The 20613-nt window shown below is 35.2% G+C and overlaps 1 protein-coding gene across 3 annotated transcripts in view; it reads left to right on the plus strand.

Moving 5' to 3' along the window:
• Nucleotides 1-19842, plus strand: part of efr3a (EFR3 homolog A (S. cerevisiae)) — a 48941-nt gene extending 29099 nt beyond the window's left edge. The window contains exons 9-25 of one of the 3 annotated variants that reach the window (XM_051127082.1): nt 1201-1279; nt 1399-1534; nt 3035-3202; nt 3294-3408; nt 4684-4735; nt 6442-6614; nt 7812-7887; nt 7976-8137; nt 8235-8366; nt 8442-8509; nt 10974-11101; nt 11873-11923; nt 13625-13704; nt 13787-13835; nt 13917-14020; nt 14362-14411; nt 16180-19842. In XM_051127082.1, coding sequence (XP_050983039.1) covers nt 1201-1279; nt 1399-1534; nt 3035-3202; nt 3294-3408; nt 4684-4735; nt 6442-6614; nt 7812-7887; nt 7976-8137; nt 8235-8366; nt 8442-8509; nt 10974-11101; nt 11873-11923; nt 13625-13704; nt 13787-13835; nt 13917-14020; nt 14362-14411; nt 16180-16285 — 1729 coding nt within the window. In that variant the 3' untranslated portion in view covers nt 16286-19842. Of the gene's footprint in view, nt 1-1200; nt 1280-1398; nt 1535-3034; nt 3203-3293; nt 3409-4683; nt 4736-6441; nt 6615-7811; nt 7888-7975; nt 8138-8234; nt 8367-8441; nt 8510-10973; nt 11102-11872; nt 11924-13618; nt 13705-13786; nt 13836-13916; nt 14021-14361; nt 14412-16179 lie in introns of all 3 variants that reach the window. The other 2 variants (XM_051127064.1, XM_051127072.1) reach the window with 2 other exon arrangements.
• The last annotated feature ends 771 nt before the right edge of the window (nt 19843-20613 follow it).

The raw sequence follows: 20613 nt of genomic DNA on the forward strand, positions 1-20613 counted from the left end.
TCTCTAATTTTTTCACAAATGTGTTATAAAGTCAGAATTGTGAGATATAAACTCACAATTCTAAGAATAGTCAGTGACTCGCAATTACAAGTTTTTATCACTTAATTCTGAGAAAAAAGTCAGAATTGCGAGTTTATTTCTGCAAGTAGTTAATGACAGAATTTGAACTATTCCATTAATTATTAGTTATTGTGTGTTTTTATTTTCATAACTCCAACCCATAAGTATTAAACCCAGACAGCTTTTACAGATGTTTTTACAGATTTTTGTATATGTAATTTTCAATAAAGTGGTTCAGGTTGTTTGATGTTATTCTTAAATTGGCTGGAATGAATTGTGACATTGCAGAGCTTTTTATGTGCTGCTTTTCTTTAAGGAGTTGTTAAATTACATATTAGCGTAATTAAAAACTGCAGAGACTCAGAGGGTTGTCAAAGTTCAAAATGTAGAGGAAAAAGTGTTGTTTTTGTTCCTGCTTAAAATATATTTAAAATATTTAATGGCTCTTTGTAAGCTAATTTTAGAAAAGAAAAGCAAAAGGTTGGAAAAAAAAAACAAAAAACAAAAAAAACACTTGTATCATCTCTGCTTCACTAGAATAAATGATAACGGTATGCCATTTTTTAAAGATAATTTCCATAAAAAAGATATCCGAACCCAGATCCTCCATAGATTTACCCTAGAAAAGGCTAAAAGCTTGTTTGAGAAAATTGTGGAGGGCAAAGGTTACTAACATAAAATTGGTCAGTAACTTTTGTAGCCAAGGGTAAATTCTGCAGATTTAAATATGGCAGTTCTCACATTTAATAACATGTTTCATACCTACAATAAAATCTGGCATTAACTGACCCGTAAATGTTGTTTATAGCATTAAGTAGCATTAAAAGCACATATTCCAGGTTGCATTCTCAAGCGTACATCTCAGGACACTGACGGTCATTTGCCGATTGGCTCTTGTATTTTGAAGGCAGGACTTATTCCACCCTAATAGACATTGCATTCTCTCCATTTCATAATAATATGAGTAAATCATGTTGGTATATATGGATAATCATGTACTCAGTACTACCAATACTGGTGCAGTATTGATGGTTTGAAAGCATTATCAAATTATCCTAAAAATAAGACATCTTATGCATGACTATCTATGAATTATCAGTCTTATAAAAGGTCATAATACACAACCTCATTTTCCCGCAGGCATTTAGACAACCATCGTCTGTGGGACCCGAACGATTTTGCTGTTTCCTGTTTCAGGATAATCATGTACTCAATACAGGTAAAACGACCAGACTTTAGCTTCATCTCTTTGTGTTAATCCTATGTGACCGTTGTAGCATTTAATGATAATGGAACATAAATTCACTTCTGAAGCAAGTGTGTCTGTGTGTGTTTCAGGCCCAGCATTCTCACCATGTGATCCAGCAAGTGTTGTCTCACCTTGACACCCACAGTAAGAACACCCCACGTGTGAGGGCAGGTATCGTTCAGGTGCTGCTGGAGACAGTTGCCATAGCAGCCAAGGGTTCCATCGGTAAGACTGAGCACTGACCATCTGAGACAAGCATCGTGCTTATTGCTGCTCCCATTAACTCTAAGAATTAAACTTTGACACTTATCACTTGTGCTTAAAGGAGAACTGCACTTCCAGAACAACAATTTACAAATTATTTACTTTGTACATAACTGATCATTTCACTAGATAAGACCCTTCTTTCTCGGCTGGGATAGTTTACAACCACATTTGGATTCATTTGAAGCCGCATTTACACTGCCTATTGGAACTTCATAATCAGGGCACCATAGCAGTCCATTATATGGGGGGAAAATGCTGAAATATTTTCCTCAAAAAACATAATTTCTTTAAGACTGAAGAAAGAAAGACATGAACATCGTGGATGACAAGGGGGTGAGTACATTAAATGTAAATTGTTGTTCTGGAAGTGGAGTTCTCCTTTAACAAAGCTGTATTTATTTGATCAAAAATACAGTATAAACTGCAATATTGTGAAAACTTTAAAAGTAACTATTTTCTAATTTAATAAATTTCTACTTGTCTACTTGTCTACTTGTTGTTGTATTCTCGTCCTAACGTCATTATGTTCATATCTTTCTTTTTAAATGTCATTCTGTTTGTTCTTTTGCTTGTGTGTCAGTCACTACAACTACAAACAGATGCTGAAAATAACAAACTACATTTCCTTGTTTCATTTCATCATCTCTTCAGATGTTCGTTGCTCATTGTCTTTTTCTTTATTCCATGTCTCCTTCCTGAAATCTGCTTTCTTTCAGGTCATGTTGCTCATAATCAAAACAATTACACGTTTATCAGTCCCATCTCTTCACCACCCAATCTGTGGTTGGGTATGTTAACTAAAAGCCGTCACCCAGTCAAAACCTTCAGGCGGTCACTAAATCGGCATCTGTATGATGAACTATTGCACTCTTTTGATGGTGTATTGATTAATTAACAATGTCTATTTGACAAGTGACTGAAGGCTTTGTGGGTTTGCTGTGTAGAGAAACTGCAGCGCCCCCTAGCAATGCTCTTTAGTTCCTGCGTTAGTTTTTTAAATGTGCTTTTTTTTAAGGGATAGTGTGCCATAAATGTTAGTTTTATTATCATTTACTCACCCTCATGTTGTTCCAAACCTGTATGTGAGTTTATTTCTTATGTTGAACACAAAAGAAATGGCAACCAAGCAGTTGGCGGTACCCATTGACTTCCATATTTTTTTTTTTTTTTTTTTTCCATGCTATGGAAGTCAGTGGTTATCAGTAACTGTTTGCTTACCAAAATAACATCCGTGTTCAGCAGAAGAAAGAAAATACATCTTTGGAACAATATGAGGGTGATAAAATGAAAATAGAATTTATATTTTTGGGTGTACTTTCACTTTAATATCATATAGTGCTTATTCAGTAGGTCCAGACAGAATCTGTGATGTTATAAGCATCTTCTCTGCTGATTTTGAAGGAAAACCTGCATGATTCTGCATAATTACTTTTGTGCTGTCTATGTGCGTATTTTCAGGTCCCACGGTCCTGGAGGTGTTTAACACCCTGCTGAAGCATCTGCGTATGAGTGTGGATTTTGAGCTGGGCGACGGTTCCCGCAGGAACTCCGCGAGCAGCCTTTCCTCCACCCGCACCAAAGAGAGCGAGGAGCGGATTGTCCAGAACGCCATCATCCAAACCATAGGTGACAGCTTGACGTGCTCAGTAAAACCTGACCTTTTATAATGTCCAAATACCGAACCGGTTCAATAAAATGGATTTGTCTGTGTGTCTAGGTTTCTTTGGAGGAAATCTTCCTGATTATCAGAGAGCTGAAGTGATGATGTTCATTATGGGGAAAGTTCCTGTTTACGGCACGCCATGTCACACGCTGGACACCGTCAAGATCGGGTAGGACAGCGCGTGTGATTCTGCATTCGTCATTATCGGTGGTCGTAGCTTTTGGAGAATGTTTCTTGGATCCTTGATTATGGTGTTGATTGCACATGCTAAACTGAGACGTGCACATTTGTTACATGCAAATGTCTTATAATCAAGGATGTCAAAGTACATCTTCAGTGAGTGTAAACAGGCACATAAACAAATATTGCAGTTACAGATTCAAAAAGAACTTGAAGCACTGTTTATTTAATTTGTGCCTTTGTTTAGTTCTAGTTGCTCTTTTTGTTCTGTATTATACTGCATTACTGTTTACTTACCTTGAATAACTGGATTTTATTTTTTGATGGCATTATGCCATAGTTTTAGTCTCATTTAAAGGGGTCATATGATGTTGCTAAAAGAACATTATTTTGTGTATTTGGTGTAATGCAATGTGTTTACACGGTTTAAGGTTCAAAAAACTCATTAAATAACACATTCCACATACTGTACATTATTGTTGGTCCTCTCTGCCCTGCCTTTCTGAAACGCATCGATTTTTACAAAGCTCATCAATCTGAAAAGCGCAGTATACTCTGATTAGACAGCTATCCAGTGCGTTGTGATTGGCCGAATACCTCAAGCATGTGACGGAAATGTTGTGATGGCGTGTGCCAGCGCGATGACACAAAAACAATTGGATCCAACAAATGAGACATTTGTTGGATCCAGTGAGGACATAGTTACTGATTATAATGACTATAATATGTACTTACAGGCTGTGAGTCAGAAGCGCCAGTCCTTGCAAAGTTGGAATTCCCCCACTATATAGTGTGCATAGCCGGCATTGTAGAATAAAAGTTACGTCTTCTTTCTTTGTGTATACATTTGGGTGGTGTTAAGCAAATCTTCCCACACAGTAACGTAGATTTGTGGGTGGTGTGTTTGAATGAGCAGTTTTAGGAAGGCGTGGCTGAGTTTTAACTTTTACAAAGAATATCTCTTTTGAGACTTCTTTGTAACTTTACAGATCTTATGTATGCACGAACAGTCATGACCCCTTATATATATGACCCCTTTAAAAATCTCAAATAATATTTGTGATTCATCAAATAATAATCGGGATTTGTCAAATAATAATAGATTTAATTTTCATTGCTTTTGCTAACAGCAGTTGAAATACTTGCTACTATGCACATACTCTTGTGTATAGTATGTGAACAGGTCTAGAGCTATTATTTATGTAAAAATAGAAACTCAAAATCAAAGATTAAAAAAATTATCTTTTTTCTCTTTCTTTCTCAGGCATCAGGGCACTAAGAGAATCCAGACAATGCTGTTAAGTTCTCTCATTATGGTAAACCTTGTTTCTTTCTTTTCCTTTGTGTGAGTGTGTGTAAGTTAGTGATGAAGAAGAAACTAAAGGTGCATTCACATTTGTTGTTGCTCGGCAAATTTTCGCCACTAATATCCAATTTCAATAAGAATCCACACAATTTTGCGTAATTGCGAAAAATTTCCCAATGCAAATTTTGCATCAGTTTCATTCAGTCGCATAGACTTTTCCCATTGACTTTCAGAAAACTGCTTGCTTTGAAAGTGACGTTTGTGAGCTGTGTTTTATACAGAAGAATAACTCACTTTGCCAGAAAAAAAATCAAGGGATAATTCACCCAAAAATGAAAATGACCCCATGATTTACTCACCCTCAAGCCATCCTAGCTGTATTTGACTTTTTTTTTTCAGTCAAATACAATCTGAGTAATATTACAAAATGTCCTGTCTCTTCCAAGCTTTATAATGGCAGTGAATGGGTGTTCAAATTTTCAAGTCCAATAAAGTGCATCCACCATTCATAAAAAGTACTCCACACGGCTCCAGGGGTTAATAAAGGCCTTCTTAAATTAATTAATGCATTTGTGTGAGAAAAATATCCATATTTAAAACTTTATAAACCATAATCTCTAGCTTCCGCTAACTGTCGTACGCGTATTCACAAGAGAGTGGCGTTCCATGACATAGGACATAGGCGTCGCATAAGCTCTTGTGAGAAGTGACGAACGAAACACTGGTCACGAATTAGGAGTACAAAATGAGGATTTGTAAAGAAAAATTAAGGATTACGATATAAGCAACCGCATGTCGGTGCACGTGATAAACCGTTCACGTGTGACGCGCTCATATTGCTAGGCGCCATTCACACAGAATGCGCTTGTATATGTATATGTATATGTAGAACATGTAGATAATGTACTCACCCCCATCGAAGATGTTCATGTCTTTTTTTTTCTTCAGTTGATAAGAAATTATGTTTCAGGAATTATCTCCATATAGTGGACTTCAATGGTGCCCCCAAGTTTGAACTTCCAAAATGCAGTTGTTTAAATGGCTTTAAACAATCCCAGCCAAGAAAGAAGCGTCTTATCTAGCGAAACATGATTAAAAATTGAAAGAGCCACTAAATTTTTTTTAATATAACTGCGATTGTATTCGTCTGAAAGGAGAAAGCCATATACACACAGGATGTCTTGAGGGTGAGTAAATCCTGGGCTAATTTTCATTTTTGAGTGAACTATCCCTTTAAGGCTTATATCAGGCATGGTTTCAGAGTTCTCAGTCATGATTAGTGAATATATATTAGACTTCCATTCTGTCTGTGAGCTTGTTAGTAAAAACCTTCCACTCTCTCCTGGAGGGAGTTTCTGAAGATTCCTAGACAGCAGACTGCACGGATCATAACATCAGATTGCAGCTCCCTGTGGTGCTTTGTGTCCTTTTTCTTCTTTTTTTCTAATGTCCAATCCAATTTTGTCTTTAGTCTGGTTTATGGCTGGTTTTAGACAGGGCAACTTTTCAGGCGCCGTTGCCCAGCAACAGGCAGGAAATGGGCTGCAGGTTGAGACATACAATTTTTATTTTGGATGTTTGAACAGTTTTTGCTCTCCGTCTCCTACTGCTGGCCATTTCCACAAATGCAACTATGTTTCTAGTGTTACTAGTGTGAATATGTTCTGTAATGGTGGTGCTGTTTATATTTGATGAATTCTGTCTGTGTGTGTGTAGGTTACGTCAGGGTTTAAGTGTAAAACGATGTGTGCTGGCCTGCCCGCTGCCTTTCTGGAGCCGTTATGCTCTATCTCTTTGATGGAAGACAGTGAACTCCGGCAGCTCGTCTTGGAGATTCTGCACAACATCATCGATCGCCATGACAACAGAGCCAAACTCAGAGGGATCCGGTATGGATGCAAACTTAACACTCTAAAGTGAATGTGTGAAAACTAGGGCTGTCAAAGTTAATGCGTTAACACCTGCGATTAATTAAATTATTTAACACCATCTTTTAATGCTGTTAATGCATTTATTCAATTTGACATATAGCTCTTTCATTATGTTCTGTGCGAAAACCTGATTAGAGCTGAGTGGAGATTCACGATTCCTGCAGGCGTTTATGAGCGTTAATCAGTTTTTTTATGGGTTGTTCATTTATAAATCAAACCCAAATGGGATGTTTAACCTTTATTTTTGCATTCTTTGTATGTTGAAGTTCTTTTTGTAACATGAAAATTTAATTTACACAGCCTCATGTTTTTTTAAAAGTCAGCAAGTGACCTTTCTTTTATAGATGAAATGTAGATTTAAAAAAAAAAAAAAAAATTTAAGAAATTTAACGTGGATGAGGTTTTATTTTTGTTATTGATAGACTGTTATAATATTTATTATTTTGCATTAGATATTTTCTATATATTATGTTGTAAAATATAATTGTTGTATATAATATATTAGTGCTTTTTTTTTTTACATAATTGATTTGTATATATTTATCTAAAATTTTTGTCATTTTGTTATATATTTATTTTACATTTTAGGCAAGTGTTTTTTGTATATTTGATTTTTATATATTTATTTACAATTTTAAATAATTTTGTTGTGCTTTTTTGCATAATTGATTTGTATATATTTAAATTTAGTTTGTCATTTTGTTGTGCTTTTTGTATGTTTAATTTTTATATATTTATTTAAAATTTTGTTTAAGTAATTTTGTTGTTCTTTTTTGTATATTCCATTTTAATATATTTATTTTTGAGTACTTTGGTTGTGTTTTTGTATATTCAATTTTTATATATTTATTTGACATTTTGTTTATGTAATTTTGTCGGGGTTTTTATATATATACGATTTTTATATATTTATAAGTAAATAATTAGTTTGTTTATTTTTTAATAATTGCAATGCTTTTACTTTAACATATTTTAATGAATGTACTTGCCAAGTTTTTATGTTTAATATTTATATATAATTTTTAAGCTTTATTTTCAATTAACGAAAACCACTTTTAAAGTTTAATAGTTTAAGTTAGCAATGATAACATAACACTGGTGCATCTGCCTCAGAATAAACGCTTACTGAACCATTTCCTTTGTGTTTGTGTGCAGGATTATTCCTAATGTAGCTGCTTTGAAGATCAAGAGAGAAAAAATCTCCAAACAGGATGTGGTTTTTATGAAAAAGGTACAAGACTTCATAAACACACACAGACGTCACAACGACACACATTTAAAACCGCAGCCCTTAAACTGTTCTCTCTCTGTCCCTCCAGCATGGGCAGCAGCTCTACAGACACATCTATCTGGGCTGTAAGGAGGAAGATAACGTCCAAAAGAACTTTGAGCTGCTCTTCACAGCTCTGGCATTGATCACTATTGAACTGGCCAATGAGGAGGTGATGATTGATCTCATGCGCCTGTCCATCGCCCTGCAGGTATGCTCACCTCCATTCATTTAGCAGACGCTTGAATCCAAAGAGACTTAGCAGATTTCCTACTGGCTTTGCTAACCTCTGTTTTGATTGGCTGAAGGATATGGCCCTGGCAAATGAGGAGAACATGCCAATGTTTATTCGCTGTGGAATCATGGCGTTGGTCGCTGCATACCTCAACTTCCTCAGTCAGATGATTGCAAATCCACCTTTTTGCCAACATGTCAGCAAGGTAAATGTGTGCACATGCTTACAGCACACACAGACCCTACATACGACATCCTCTAACTCCTTTTCTTCCTGTCAGGTGATTGAAATGAGAAATCTAGATGCTCCGTACCTTCTGCCTGAACATGTCTTCAGAGAGAAGTGTGTGTGAGTATTTTTATGAATGTGTTTTTACGAAAGGACTATATCAGTAATTGGTCAATATTAGAGGGTTTTTTATTTATTTATTTATTTATTTATTTATTAATAATCATCAATTATGCAGGTGCATTTCCTCAAATTTTTCATTACCTTCATCTGCCACTCACTTATATATTTAAAAACACTAATAATGTAATAAATGTATTAAATATAATAAGTATATTACATGTAATCTTTAGCTAAACTTAAAATAAATATAATTATTTTCGTGCTGTACATTGTAATGACGTGATTCCTTAATTTCCTTGTAGCTTTTAAAATGATTGATTTATTTTAAAATTTTCAACTTATTTAACCATGAGTTTTTAATATTGGCCATAGCTTGAATCCAGGGATTCCGCAGTCCTTAAAATTTAGTTGTATCAAATTTAAGGCCATAAAAAGTTTTAAATGATACAAGAAAGTCTTAATTATGATTTCAAGAGGTTTTAAATTTGGGAATGGAGGGACAAGAGATGCAGTATAGCTTAATGTGACTTTAAAAGGCTATGATTTCATTGAATAAGCGCTGCATGTTTAAAATCCGGTGCTGCGCTGTTTACAGCCAGTACTGGAGAAACCGCTATATTTCTGCCGATCCAAAAGCGCCACCTGCTGGCAAAGAATGAATGTGCATTTTCAATAAGCCCGTCTGCTGTTTTGTGAAAATCAAGTCAGGTTGTACCATAGGTTTTTACACAGCAAGCACTAGGGCCCTATGGAATTTGTTTTATTTTTCCCAAATTCCTTTTTTTTTACCCTAATTTCTATTTTTTTCCCGTTTTAATTTGATTTAATCTGGATTCCTTTTTTTTTTTTCATTTCATAATTTGTATAGAGAGTATTGTAATGGTTAAATGAAAAATTATAATCAAAAATAATGTTTTAACAATTAAGCTGGCTTGGGAAAGCCAACTTACTGAAATGCTATTTATACTTATTATTATTATTTTTTGTTTTCTGAGACTAAAATAGAATAAAGAAATAGAATCATGCTATAGCTTGCCAATTATGTTAGAAACATGCTAGCAACATGCTAATCATACTAGAAACATGCTAACCATGCCAGTAACTTGCTAATCATGGTAACAACATGCTAATCATGCTAGTAACTTGCTAATCATGCCAAAAACATTCTAATCATGCTAGAAACATGGTAGTAACTTGCTAATCACATTAAAAACATGCTAGCAACATGCTAGTAGATTGCAAATCATGTTAGACACATGCTAGCAACATGCTAAGCATGCTAGAAACATGCTAACAACATGTTAGTCATCCTAAACATGTTAACATGCTTGTGACATGCTAAGCATATTAGCAAAACACACTAGTAACATAATGTTAGAAAAATGGTAGCAACATGCTAGTAACTTGCTAATCATGCTACAAACATGTTAGCAACATGTTGGCAACTTGCTAAGCATGTTAGCAATATGCTAGTAACTTGCTAATCATGCTAGAAACACGTTAGTAACATGTTAATGTTAGAAACATGCTAGTAACATGCTAGTAACTTGCTAATCATGCTAGAAACATGTTAGGAACATGTTAATCATGCTAGCAACATGCTAGTAACTTGCTAATCATGCTAGCAACATGCTTTCTATCTATCTATCTATCGTCATCGGCATCAGGGAAATCATAGGGCCCGAAACATGCGGCTGCAAATGTGAACCGGTGGATAGACAAGAAGCTAATGCTAATGCTAATTGTAAAACTCTAAATAATTAAGACACTAAGATATATTTATATGTTATTAAATTAATTGTATTGATTGATAATTGTTTAAATTAATATAATTCCCTGGTGAAAAATCCAGCATATGCTGGTAGGTATGTTTTGATGCTGGGATGCTGGTTAGGTAGGTTTTAATGCTGGTTTAAGCTGGTCCTTTGCTGGTTTATGCTGGTCCTTTGCTGGTTTTTGCTGGTCATGTTGCTGGTCAAGGACCAGCATGAACCAGCAAAGGCCCAGCATAAACCAGCAAAGGACCAGCATAAACCAGCAAAGGACCAGCTTAAACCAGCATCAAAACATACCTACCAGCATATGCTGTTTTTTTCACCAGGGTTGATACTCTTGACTCATCCCTTTTTCTTAAAAATGATTTAATAGCTGAAATGTCAATCTGATCATTTTATAGAACTTTTTGTTTTTGTTAAAAATTGTATCTGAACTGTAAATCATGCTTTTTACGTTTTTTCAATTTTATGGTTTAATATATTACCATAGACATTGCTCTACTCTGCTCATATGGTATTAATTTTATTTGTTCAGGTCTTAAGAAGTTCTTAAAGTCTTACATTTTGAATTAAAAAATCATGCAGATACCACTGAATCTGTCAGTTTTAATCATGAATAATAACAGAGGCGTTAACTCATTCCAGATCTTTTTTCTGGTGTGTTCTTATGTTTGTGTGTGGATCAGGCTCCCAGAGTCTTTAGACCGAGACGACGTTGGTTTGTATTTCCAGACGGCTGATCTGGCAGAAGCTCTGTCTGTGCCTGGATATAACGTAGAAAGACTGGCTGTACCGTACATACCCCAGGTTACAGGTAAACACTATTCTACAGACTGTGTTTTTGATTAAGCAATAGTATTGATTAGTATAACATTTTCCTGTCCAGTTAAATCACAGTGATTAACATGAATGTCCGTTTTTTCATTATATCTTTAATAATTTATAATAATAAATGTAATTTAATAAATGTATTTATGAATATTTCAATTTTAGGGTAAAATATGTCACAGTATGAGCATAAAATGCTTGTGAATGCCATGTCATGTTGTCTTTAAGAACTTAACCTTACATAAATCTGGAATACACTACACATCTTTTGCCCAGATTTTTGGCTGGTTTTGCTGCCTCTATGTCTAATAGCTGAGAGTCATAGCCAGCCTGAAGATTCTGGACAGTAGTACTTGACAGATTTCACACAAAAAATATTTTGCTGATTTTAGAACACATATAGTTTTCATTTGTCATGCATATCCTAGAAACACACACTTCTGCATGAGTTTATTATGTTTGGAAAGACTTGAAAGTCTGGTAGTGTTTGATCGTCAGTTGTTTAGTGTATGATGCCCAGTTGTTCTCTGTATCCATTTACAAAGTCGGCAAGGGTTTGATGCCTCGTGTTTTAAAATCTGTTCAGATTTTGAAAGTCATGTAGTGTATTCCAGCCAACAACCTGGTGCTCAAATGAATCACCAAGTCCCTTTAAATCTCTAAAACTAATGCTTCCTCAAAATCTTTCCTTGTCACATGTGAATTCACCCACTTCATTCACTCTTGCCTTTTCTCTGTCTGTGTGTCTACACTGTAGTCCTGTACACGGTAGGAAAGATTCTGCACAGATGCAAACAGACATCCAGAGGTACCATCATTGAGTTAGTGAGGTCACCTGTCCGTGTGTGTGGATAGAGAGTTCAGTGAATAGCAAGAATATGTAGTTAGTTTCTCCTTAACCCTGTACTGTAAGTTTACCACAGTTACATACAGTATGTAGACTTCCTCTCTGTAGCAGCTGTGACAGATTTCCTGTAGCTCCTGAATGTGTTGTGGAATGAATTTCAGCAGTGGGGTGAAACATACAGTCAGTATATTGTGTCAAATGATAATTCGTCCTGTTTAACTGGTTTGGTGTTTTATACGCTGCTGTCATCTGGACGGTGTTACTGGTATGTTAAAGAGAGAACACACACCGGTTCGAGCTTTGTACTTCAGTAGCTTGGGTCTCAGGGAAAGTGCTGATGAAGCATCATTTGATATTTTATTGGGTCTTTTTGGACCTTATTTTCTTCCAATCGCAGCAGACCTGCAGTCAAGAAATGTTTTTCACATTTTCAGTGCTGTTTCGTGTGAAAAAAGGAATAAAAAAAGATTTCATTAATTTGTATATACACTACCAGTCAGAAGTTTTTGAACGGTAAGATTTTTAATGTTTTTTAAAGAAGTCTCTTCTTCTCACCAGGCCTGCATTTATTTGATCCAAAGTACAGCAAAAACAGTAACATTCTGAAATATTTTTACTATTTAAAATTCTATTTGAATATATTTTAAAATGCAATTTATTCCTGTGATGTCAAAGCTGAATTGGCATCATTACTCTAGTCACATGATGCTTCAGAAATCATTCTATTATATTCTGATTTGCTGCACAAAAAACAGCGTTATCAAAAATAGAAATCTTTTATACCGTTGTAAATGTCTTTATCATCACTTTTGATAAATGTAAAGCATCCTTGCATCTTAATATATTATATTAAGATGCAAGGATGCTTTAAATTTATTTATATATATATATATATATATATAAATAATGAAAATAAGTAAGTGTTTCTTGAACAGCAAATCAGCATATTAGAATGATTTCTGACTGGAGTAATGATAAATAAAATTTAGCTTTGATCACAGGAATAATTTACATTTTAAAATATATTCAAACAGAAAACAGTTATTTTAAATAGTAAAATATTTCTAAATTTTTAATGTTTTTGCTGTACTTTGGAATAAATAAATGCAGGCTTAGTGAGCAAAAGAGACTTTTAAAAAACATTAAAAATCTTACTGTCCAAACACTTTTGACTGGTAGTGTATGTATATATAATGCAGTTATAATGAGGAAAAACAAATATGTAAGGGATGTTTTGATGGAATGTGAGTGTATATATTTGTTTACTGAAATGAGTTGTTTTTGATGTTGGCTTACTTCTGATGTGTCATCAGCACTCTTGCCCTGAAACTCTCACTTTTACTTATGAATTTCTGTTTTGAAACTTACTTTGCTGTGATTGCTGCCTGTGTTTGTGTGATTTGCATTTCCTTCTGTTTAATAATGCTTTCATGCTGCTTCGCCTGAACATTACATTCATTAAACATGAGCAGCCAGTGAGATTACACTGGCTGGCATTGGGAAATTCACCTCCCTTCTTGAATAAGAGGCGAATTAAACCCATATATCACAAATGTGAAAACTGGGTTTAGTTATTCCGATTGAATCTGTGCATGATCGGAAATATCTGATGTCTCAAAGCTCCGACCATTTATGTCAGTGACTTCTGATTCGCAGATGAAGACCGGCTGCCCCGTAGGAAGAGTTTTGTCGACACCATTTCTCTCCAAGTTGACATCCTTTCCAACAGCTTGCCTGATCAGGTACACTAGACTAAATTTAATCATGCTTGAGTTGTTCATCATTAGGAATTAGACTAACAAAATGTTTGTGTTTATCTTGTAGTCTCAGCTTGCAGAGGAGATTACGTTTGAGACCCTGAAGAAGGCCATCGGTACGTGTGGATTAGTGTCTGCTCGGTGTTGGTGCGTGTGTTTGTGTGTGCTTTCGTCTGATGTTGCTCCATCTCTTTCAGATACCACAGGTCTGGAGGAACAGGAAAGAGAAAGGAGACGGCAGGTGATGGAGAAGTTCCAGAAAGCGCCGTTTGAGGAGATTGCCGCCCACTGCGAGTCCAAGGTACAGCTTGTGTCTTCTGCCTATCAGCTTGTTTGTATTTAAATCAAAACACTGGAAAAAACAGAGTAGGCATGCACCAATGTGATGAAATATATATAGCATTTTTTGTTGTTGTTTCAAAGGGATAGTTTACGAAAATAGAAAATTCTGTCATTAATTTTGTCAAAGTGCAAAAAACATGGGGGTTTGTTTAAACTATTTCTGACTTTTTCTGAAAGAACTTTTTTTAAGATGCATGACCTTACATATTGTTAGCTTATTAGGTATAGTTGATGTAAGATTTAATTGTGGTAATTAGGAGCCACTGATGCAGCATTTGAACTTCCTGTGTGTGTTTTTAGGCCAACATGCTGCACGATCGTTTGGCTCAGATATTTGAACTCACCATTCGGTAAGTTGACATTTCAGAAAGTTCACTATTCAAGAACATTTACTAGGGATGTAACGATATCAAAATCTCACAATACAATAATATTGCAATATGAAGTCCTCGATTGTTTATTGCGATATTTAAAAAAAAAGACAAATGAAGAATTGAAAAAAAAGGTAACATTTTGCACATTTTAAAATTTAAAATCTTCTCTCTGATGCACTTGGAGAGTTAAAAATTAAGAGCTCCAACCCTAACTAAGAAAATTAAGTCAGAAAAAATCAGTGAACTGACTTGTACCTGAACTTAAAGGTGACTCAATCCTCTTTTTAGTTGTAATATACTGTCTCAGTCTAAATTACATTCACACTGGTGTTTTTTTTGAAGCCAAACAAATTGGAATATAATAATAACAACGACAGTAATAGCCATATAGTGTAAAAAAAATTGCACTGCACTTTTAAGCTTTTATTTTGATGGAAATGACAGTAGAGCTTTTATTTTGAAGAGGAAACTCCAGGTTCAGTGAAAACAGGCTTACAAAAATGTGTCTAACTAAAAAAACTAGTGAAATGCTGTAATAACTGTTGGCCATTGCGTTCCTAAACACACTTAACTCACAGTACATGCAATAAACGAGTTCACTGCATTCATTCATTGTAAACTGAGCCGTTCTGAGGCACGGAAAACACCGGATCACTAGCAGACCGCCTGAACGAAGTGCGCACTTTGCTTTGAAACGTGAAGCAAAAACAGACTTGATGAAGGGATTAAGCCATATTGCACTTTCGGTTCTTAGCTCGTTTGACAGGTACTGTGTCAAAGCATAATGGCTCAAAATGCAACTTTAAAGATCTTTTATGTTAGAATAAGAAGTTTAAATATATTTTAAAAACTACAATTTTTGCAAGAAGACCTGTCGTTTCATATCATCACAGGGCTCTATGCTTACTTTTCTATGATTAATTTGTACTGCAGAGGTGGCACAGAAGAACACAAAAGTGGCTTGTAGGTATATTTTCATGTTTAATGAGGCTCAGAAGTGGCATGCGTGCAATCAAATTCATAAATTCATGTTGAGATTAATGTTTTAAATATAACATTTTGAATATAGAAATATTAAATGATTTAAATAACTAAAAAGATACTTTAAAAATGAAATAAAATCTGCCAGTAGGTGGCAGCAAGTCGCTGATTTAATTGCTGAATCATTCATTTGCTTCGTTTTAACGGCTGATTCATTCAGGAATAAAGCAAGTGACTCTCTTTATGAATGGGAAATTGAATCATTGACTCACTAGAATCGTTTAAAAACGCACGTTTATTTATAAACAAAACACCGTTGTGTTTGAATGAAGATGCACAGCGGCTCAGTTGTGACTTGTTTCAAACTATTTTTGACAAAAAAATAGAGCAAAATCAAGCAACAGTGTTATAGTCAGACAATGTAAGTCACTTAATATTAACTTCTTGCTTATTTAATTGTATTAAATCAGTATCTCATTTACAAACTCCCTCAACGTTGCAAAAACACAGAAACCTTTGAAGCTCCCATCAGTGCAAACACAAATATGCTGATCAGGTCAGTCGCACTGGTGCTCCTAAATATTTTTTCATAATCACACACAGTAGCTTTGGTCGCCCTGCGTTATGTGACCACGATAATATCAAGACAGTTTTGCTATCACGATATCACAATATTGATAATATTGTTACATTCCTAATAATTACTTGTTTTCAGTGTGAACTGATGTTTGATTGGGCATTCTGTCTCCTCATCTCTAATCAGCCCTCCCCCGAGCCCATCGGGCACCGTGACGGTGACGTCAGGCCACGCCCAGTACCAGTCTGTGCCAGTCTACGAAATGAAGTTCCCTGACCTCTGCGTGTACTGAACCACCACCTTTCACCTTAGCTCTATCACACAGACTCAGCCTTGACATGTGGCCACTGACCTTTATCACACTTTATGTTTGGTCCTATTACCTTTAACTCACCTGAGCCACTCATCTCAGATACCTTTCACCATAAACGTCACAGCAGAGAGAAGGGGTGCGAACTGGACAGGCACTTCATACCTCCATTTTGCACCAATCAGCACGCAGAGCTTTAAACCAGCTGTCCAATCATTCACCAGCTCTGTAGAATCATGTGAATCGTATGTGTGTGGTTTTCAGTTTGATTCTTGCACTAAACGGCAGCTCTAAGAATCAAACTGAGTCTTTTGAACTTCTTAATGTAATGATTCATAAGAGTCATTTAGTAAATGACTCACTTTGGCTGCTTTAAGGGAACTTAAATGCTAGCATTAGCTTAAGTGCTAGTTTCTTTTCATTAACTCTCATTTCTAAGCCATCATCAGCAGAGAGATTCAAACATACAATAGATTTCTGCTTGCTTGAATCTCTCCTATATAAATGCTTATAGTGTACAGTATGGTACAGGTATAGCATAGCCTATTTTTGAGAAATATATATAGTTTTAGATTAAATGATTGCTGGTAGTGTGTTACTTGTGTTCTGTTTGCATGGCTTAGCCAATGTTTCACTGCAAACTTTGTGAGTTTAGGCCTTTATTAATCTACAGTTAGCCTTTAACTTCGATGTTGTGGATGTCAACGGGCTTTTGTTCACCCAGAGTTCTTAGTGATCACTATGCTCTCCATTTTGCCTTCACTGTATAGAGAAACCAAAACATTTGCTTTTCATCACCAAAGAGCTCTGCCCACACCCTTCCTTTATAGGCCACGCACGGCCGCCAGTCAAATCTTGAGCCAATCGGAATTCTCTTTGAGAGCGGGAACACCAGAGTGTTCTTGAACTCAAACCTCAGAACAGTTCTAGAAAACTGGGAGCTGATGGATATCTGTGATTAAAAAATGGTCTTCATTCATCAACAAGCTCGAGCCACAAGGGCATTGCAATGCTTTTTTTGCTTTTCAGGTGACTTTATTCATCTACCTTGGACAAAAATGTGTCATGCTGAATTCTGACAATTTATTTGTGACTGTTAGATGCTGAAATACTTTGCTGAAAATGTTTCACATCATCTGTGCTTCCCGTGGTGAGAGCTGTGATCAATTTCAGTTGTTGTAGCTGGTAGAAACATGTCTATGCGGGACGTTTAGGACATTTTAGCTGATTCTAAGGTGCTTTTCGTGGATTCTGGGGATTCGTTGTAATACGATTGGCTTGTCTTTGTTTTGCGAATGTATTTATGTTGTTGGAATGGCAAGTGAATGGACGGGGATTATACAGTTGAAGTCAAAAGTTTACATACACCTTGCAGAATCTGTAAATGTTAATTATGTTACCAAAATAAGAGGTATTATACAAAAATCATGTTATTTTACTGACCTGATTAAGATATTTTACATAAAAGACGTTTACATATAGTCCACAAGAGAAAATAATAGTTGAATTTATAAAAATTACCCTGTTTAAAAGTTTACATACACTTGATTCTTAATACGGTGTTGTTACCTGAATGATCCACAGCTGTTATTTTGTGTGTGTGTGTGTGTGTGTGTGTGTGTATGTGTGTGTGTGTGTATTTGAACCCTTTCTAACAATGACTTTGAGATCCATCTTTTCATACTGAGGACAACTGAGGGACTCATATGCAACTATTACAGAAGGTTCAAACACTCACTGATGCTTCAGAAGGAAACACAATGCATTGAGAGCCGGAGGGTGAAAACTTTTGAACAGAATTAAGATTTGTACATTTTTCTTAATTTGCCTATATATAATTTTTTCCCCCATTTATTACTGCCCTTCAGAAGCTACAGAAGATACTTGGATGTTTCCCAGTAGACAAAATAAGTTAAATTTACCCTGATCTTCGAATTTAAAAAGTTTTCACTCCCGGCTCTTAATGCATTGTGTTTTCTTCGAAAGCATCAGTGAGCGTTTGAACCTTCTGTAATAGTTGCATATGAGTCCCTCAGTTGTCCCTTTCCCAAAATTTGAGGGACCTGAAGGATTTTTCTGAAGAACAGGGGGCAGTTTAACTGTTCGGGACAAACAAAAAACAACTATTACTAAACAAAAAATTCATTCAGGTAACAACACAGTATTAAGAATCAAGTGTATGTAAACTTTTGAAAATAGTCATTTTTATAAATTCAACTATTATTTTCTCTTATTGACTCTATGTAAATGTATTTTATGTGAAATATCTTTTATTAAATAAAAAAATAACATGCATTTTGTATGATCCCTCTTATTTTGGTAAAATAATTAACATTTTGCAGATTCTGCAAGGTGTATGTAAACTTTTGACCTCAACTGTTGATGTTGTAATGATGATGCAATGCTGTTGCCATTTTGATGGCCTGTGAAATCAACGGTCCGACTGTTTGTGACTTGAAACTTGCACTGCATTGTGAGATTTGTATGCACAGAAAGTAAAGAATGTCTTGAAGTATTTAAAGGCCAAATTTAAGAGATGACTCATTCTAAATCTGCAATAGTTTCGATTTCATGTCTACTATAATTTCCATAACATCAGAGCTGATGACTGCAAGATGGCAGATTTTCTGCCTTGATTCTTATCTATCTAGTCTATTAAAGGAAGTCTGTTTTGAAGAGTTAAAGGAAGGATTTTGGTGATAAAATGTTGGTGGACAGGAAATAGTCAGTAGTTGACCTTTGGTCGTTTTGTATTTCTCTCAGTAACTTGCTGCATTTCAATAGAAGTTGCTTTGCGACAATATGTGTAAAATGCTGTGATGAAATCAGGCACATTATTTCTGTAGAAATATAAAATCATAAATAATTTCTAGATTAATGCAATATATTTTTGGTGTAATATGAAATAGAAATGTGTTGTTTCTCCGACAAATCATCTGTAAAGCACCTTTAGAGATTTGTGTGTGTGTGTGTGTGTGTGTGTGCGTGTGCGTGTGTGTCAAAGGGATACGATAAGTCTATTTTTTTGCATGCTGTTTTGTTTTTGTTTTACATCAGTGAAGGGAAATCTTGTTATGGGTCTTACTGTAACTGCTAATATCATTTTTAGTGTAATTCACAATATATGTTTTATTTTCATCCTCTGTGGAAATTTACGGTACTTTAGTGTCTCAAACTGATCTTTAGTTCCGTTTGATCTTTAATTATGTTTTTCCGTTTGGGAGAGAAGTATAGAATAAGATGCATTAGGGTTCAGGTTGATGGTGATGTCGATATGGAAATGTTTTTGCAGTCTTCCATGTGAAGATAATCCAGAGGATAGGCATATGTCTACATGCATCACATTAGATTTCAAATGTGTAAAGGTACGAACCACTGCAGTGTTGCTAAAGTACATGATTATAAGAGTTACCATGAAATCTCTAGGTGTTAATTAGCCATATCCAGGTTCGCTGTCTGACAGTGTCTGCCACATTAATGTGCAATGAGATTTTATGTACAAGATCTTAAAGTCTTAATAAAGATTTTGTATTTAAATACTTACTGTTTCTGTTTTTTTGTTGTTGTTTTTTTTGTAAATCTCATTACTGTAATGCAGTAAAAAAATCAGCCTAAGGCCACAATTTTTTAAATTAAAATAAGTTTAAATGCATCAAAAACTACCATGATGTACAGTTAAAGTCAAAAGTTTACATACGCCTTGCAGAATCTGCAAAATGTTAATTATTTTACCAAAATAAGAGGGATCATACAAAATTTGTTATTTTTTATTTAGTACTGACCTGAATAAGAGATTTCACATAAAAGACATTTACATATAGTCCACAAGAGAGAATATTGGTTGAATTTATAAAAAAGACCCCATTCAAAAGTTTACATTCACTTGATTCTTAATACTGTGTTGTTACCTAAATGATCCACAGCTGTGTTTTTTTCCCCTCATGAGCCCTTTGTTGGTCCTGAACAGTTAAACTGCCCACTGTTCTTCAGAAAACGCTTCAGGTCCTACAAATTCTTTGGTTTTTCATCATGTTTATTTGAACCCTTTCCAACAACTGTATGATTTTGAGATCCATCTCTTCACAATGAGGACAACTGAGGGACCCATATGCAACTATTACAAAAGGTTCAAACACTCACTGATGCCTCAGAAGGAAACACGATGCATTAAGAGCCAGGAGTGAAAACTTTTGAACAGAATGAAATGTGTACATTTTTCTTATTTTGTCTAAATATAATATTTTTTTTCATTTAGAACTGCCTCTTAGAAGCTACAGAAGATACTTCCATGTTTCCAAGACAAAATAAGT

Source organism: Labeo rohita, chromosome 2 (assembly GCF_022985175.1).
Source record: "Labeo rohita strain BAU-BD-2019 chromosome 2, IGBB_LRoh.1.0, whole genome shotgun sequence".
Taxonomy (NCBI): Eukaryota; Metazoa; Chordata; class Actinopteri; order Cypriniformes; family Cyprinidae; genus Labeo; species Labeo rohita.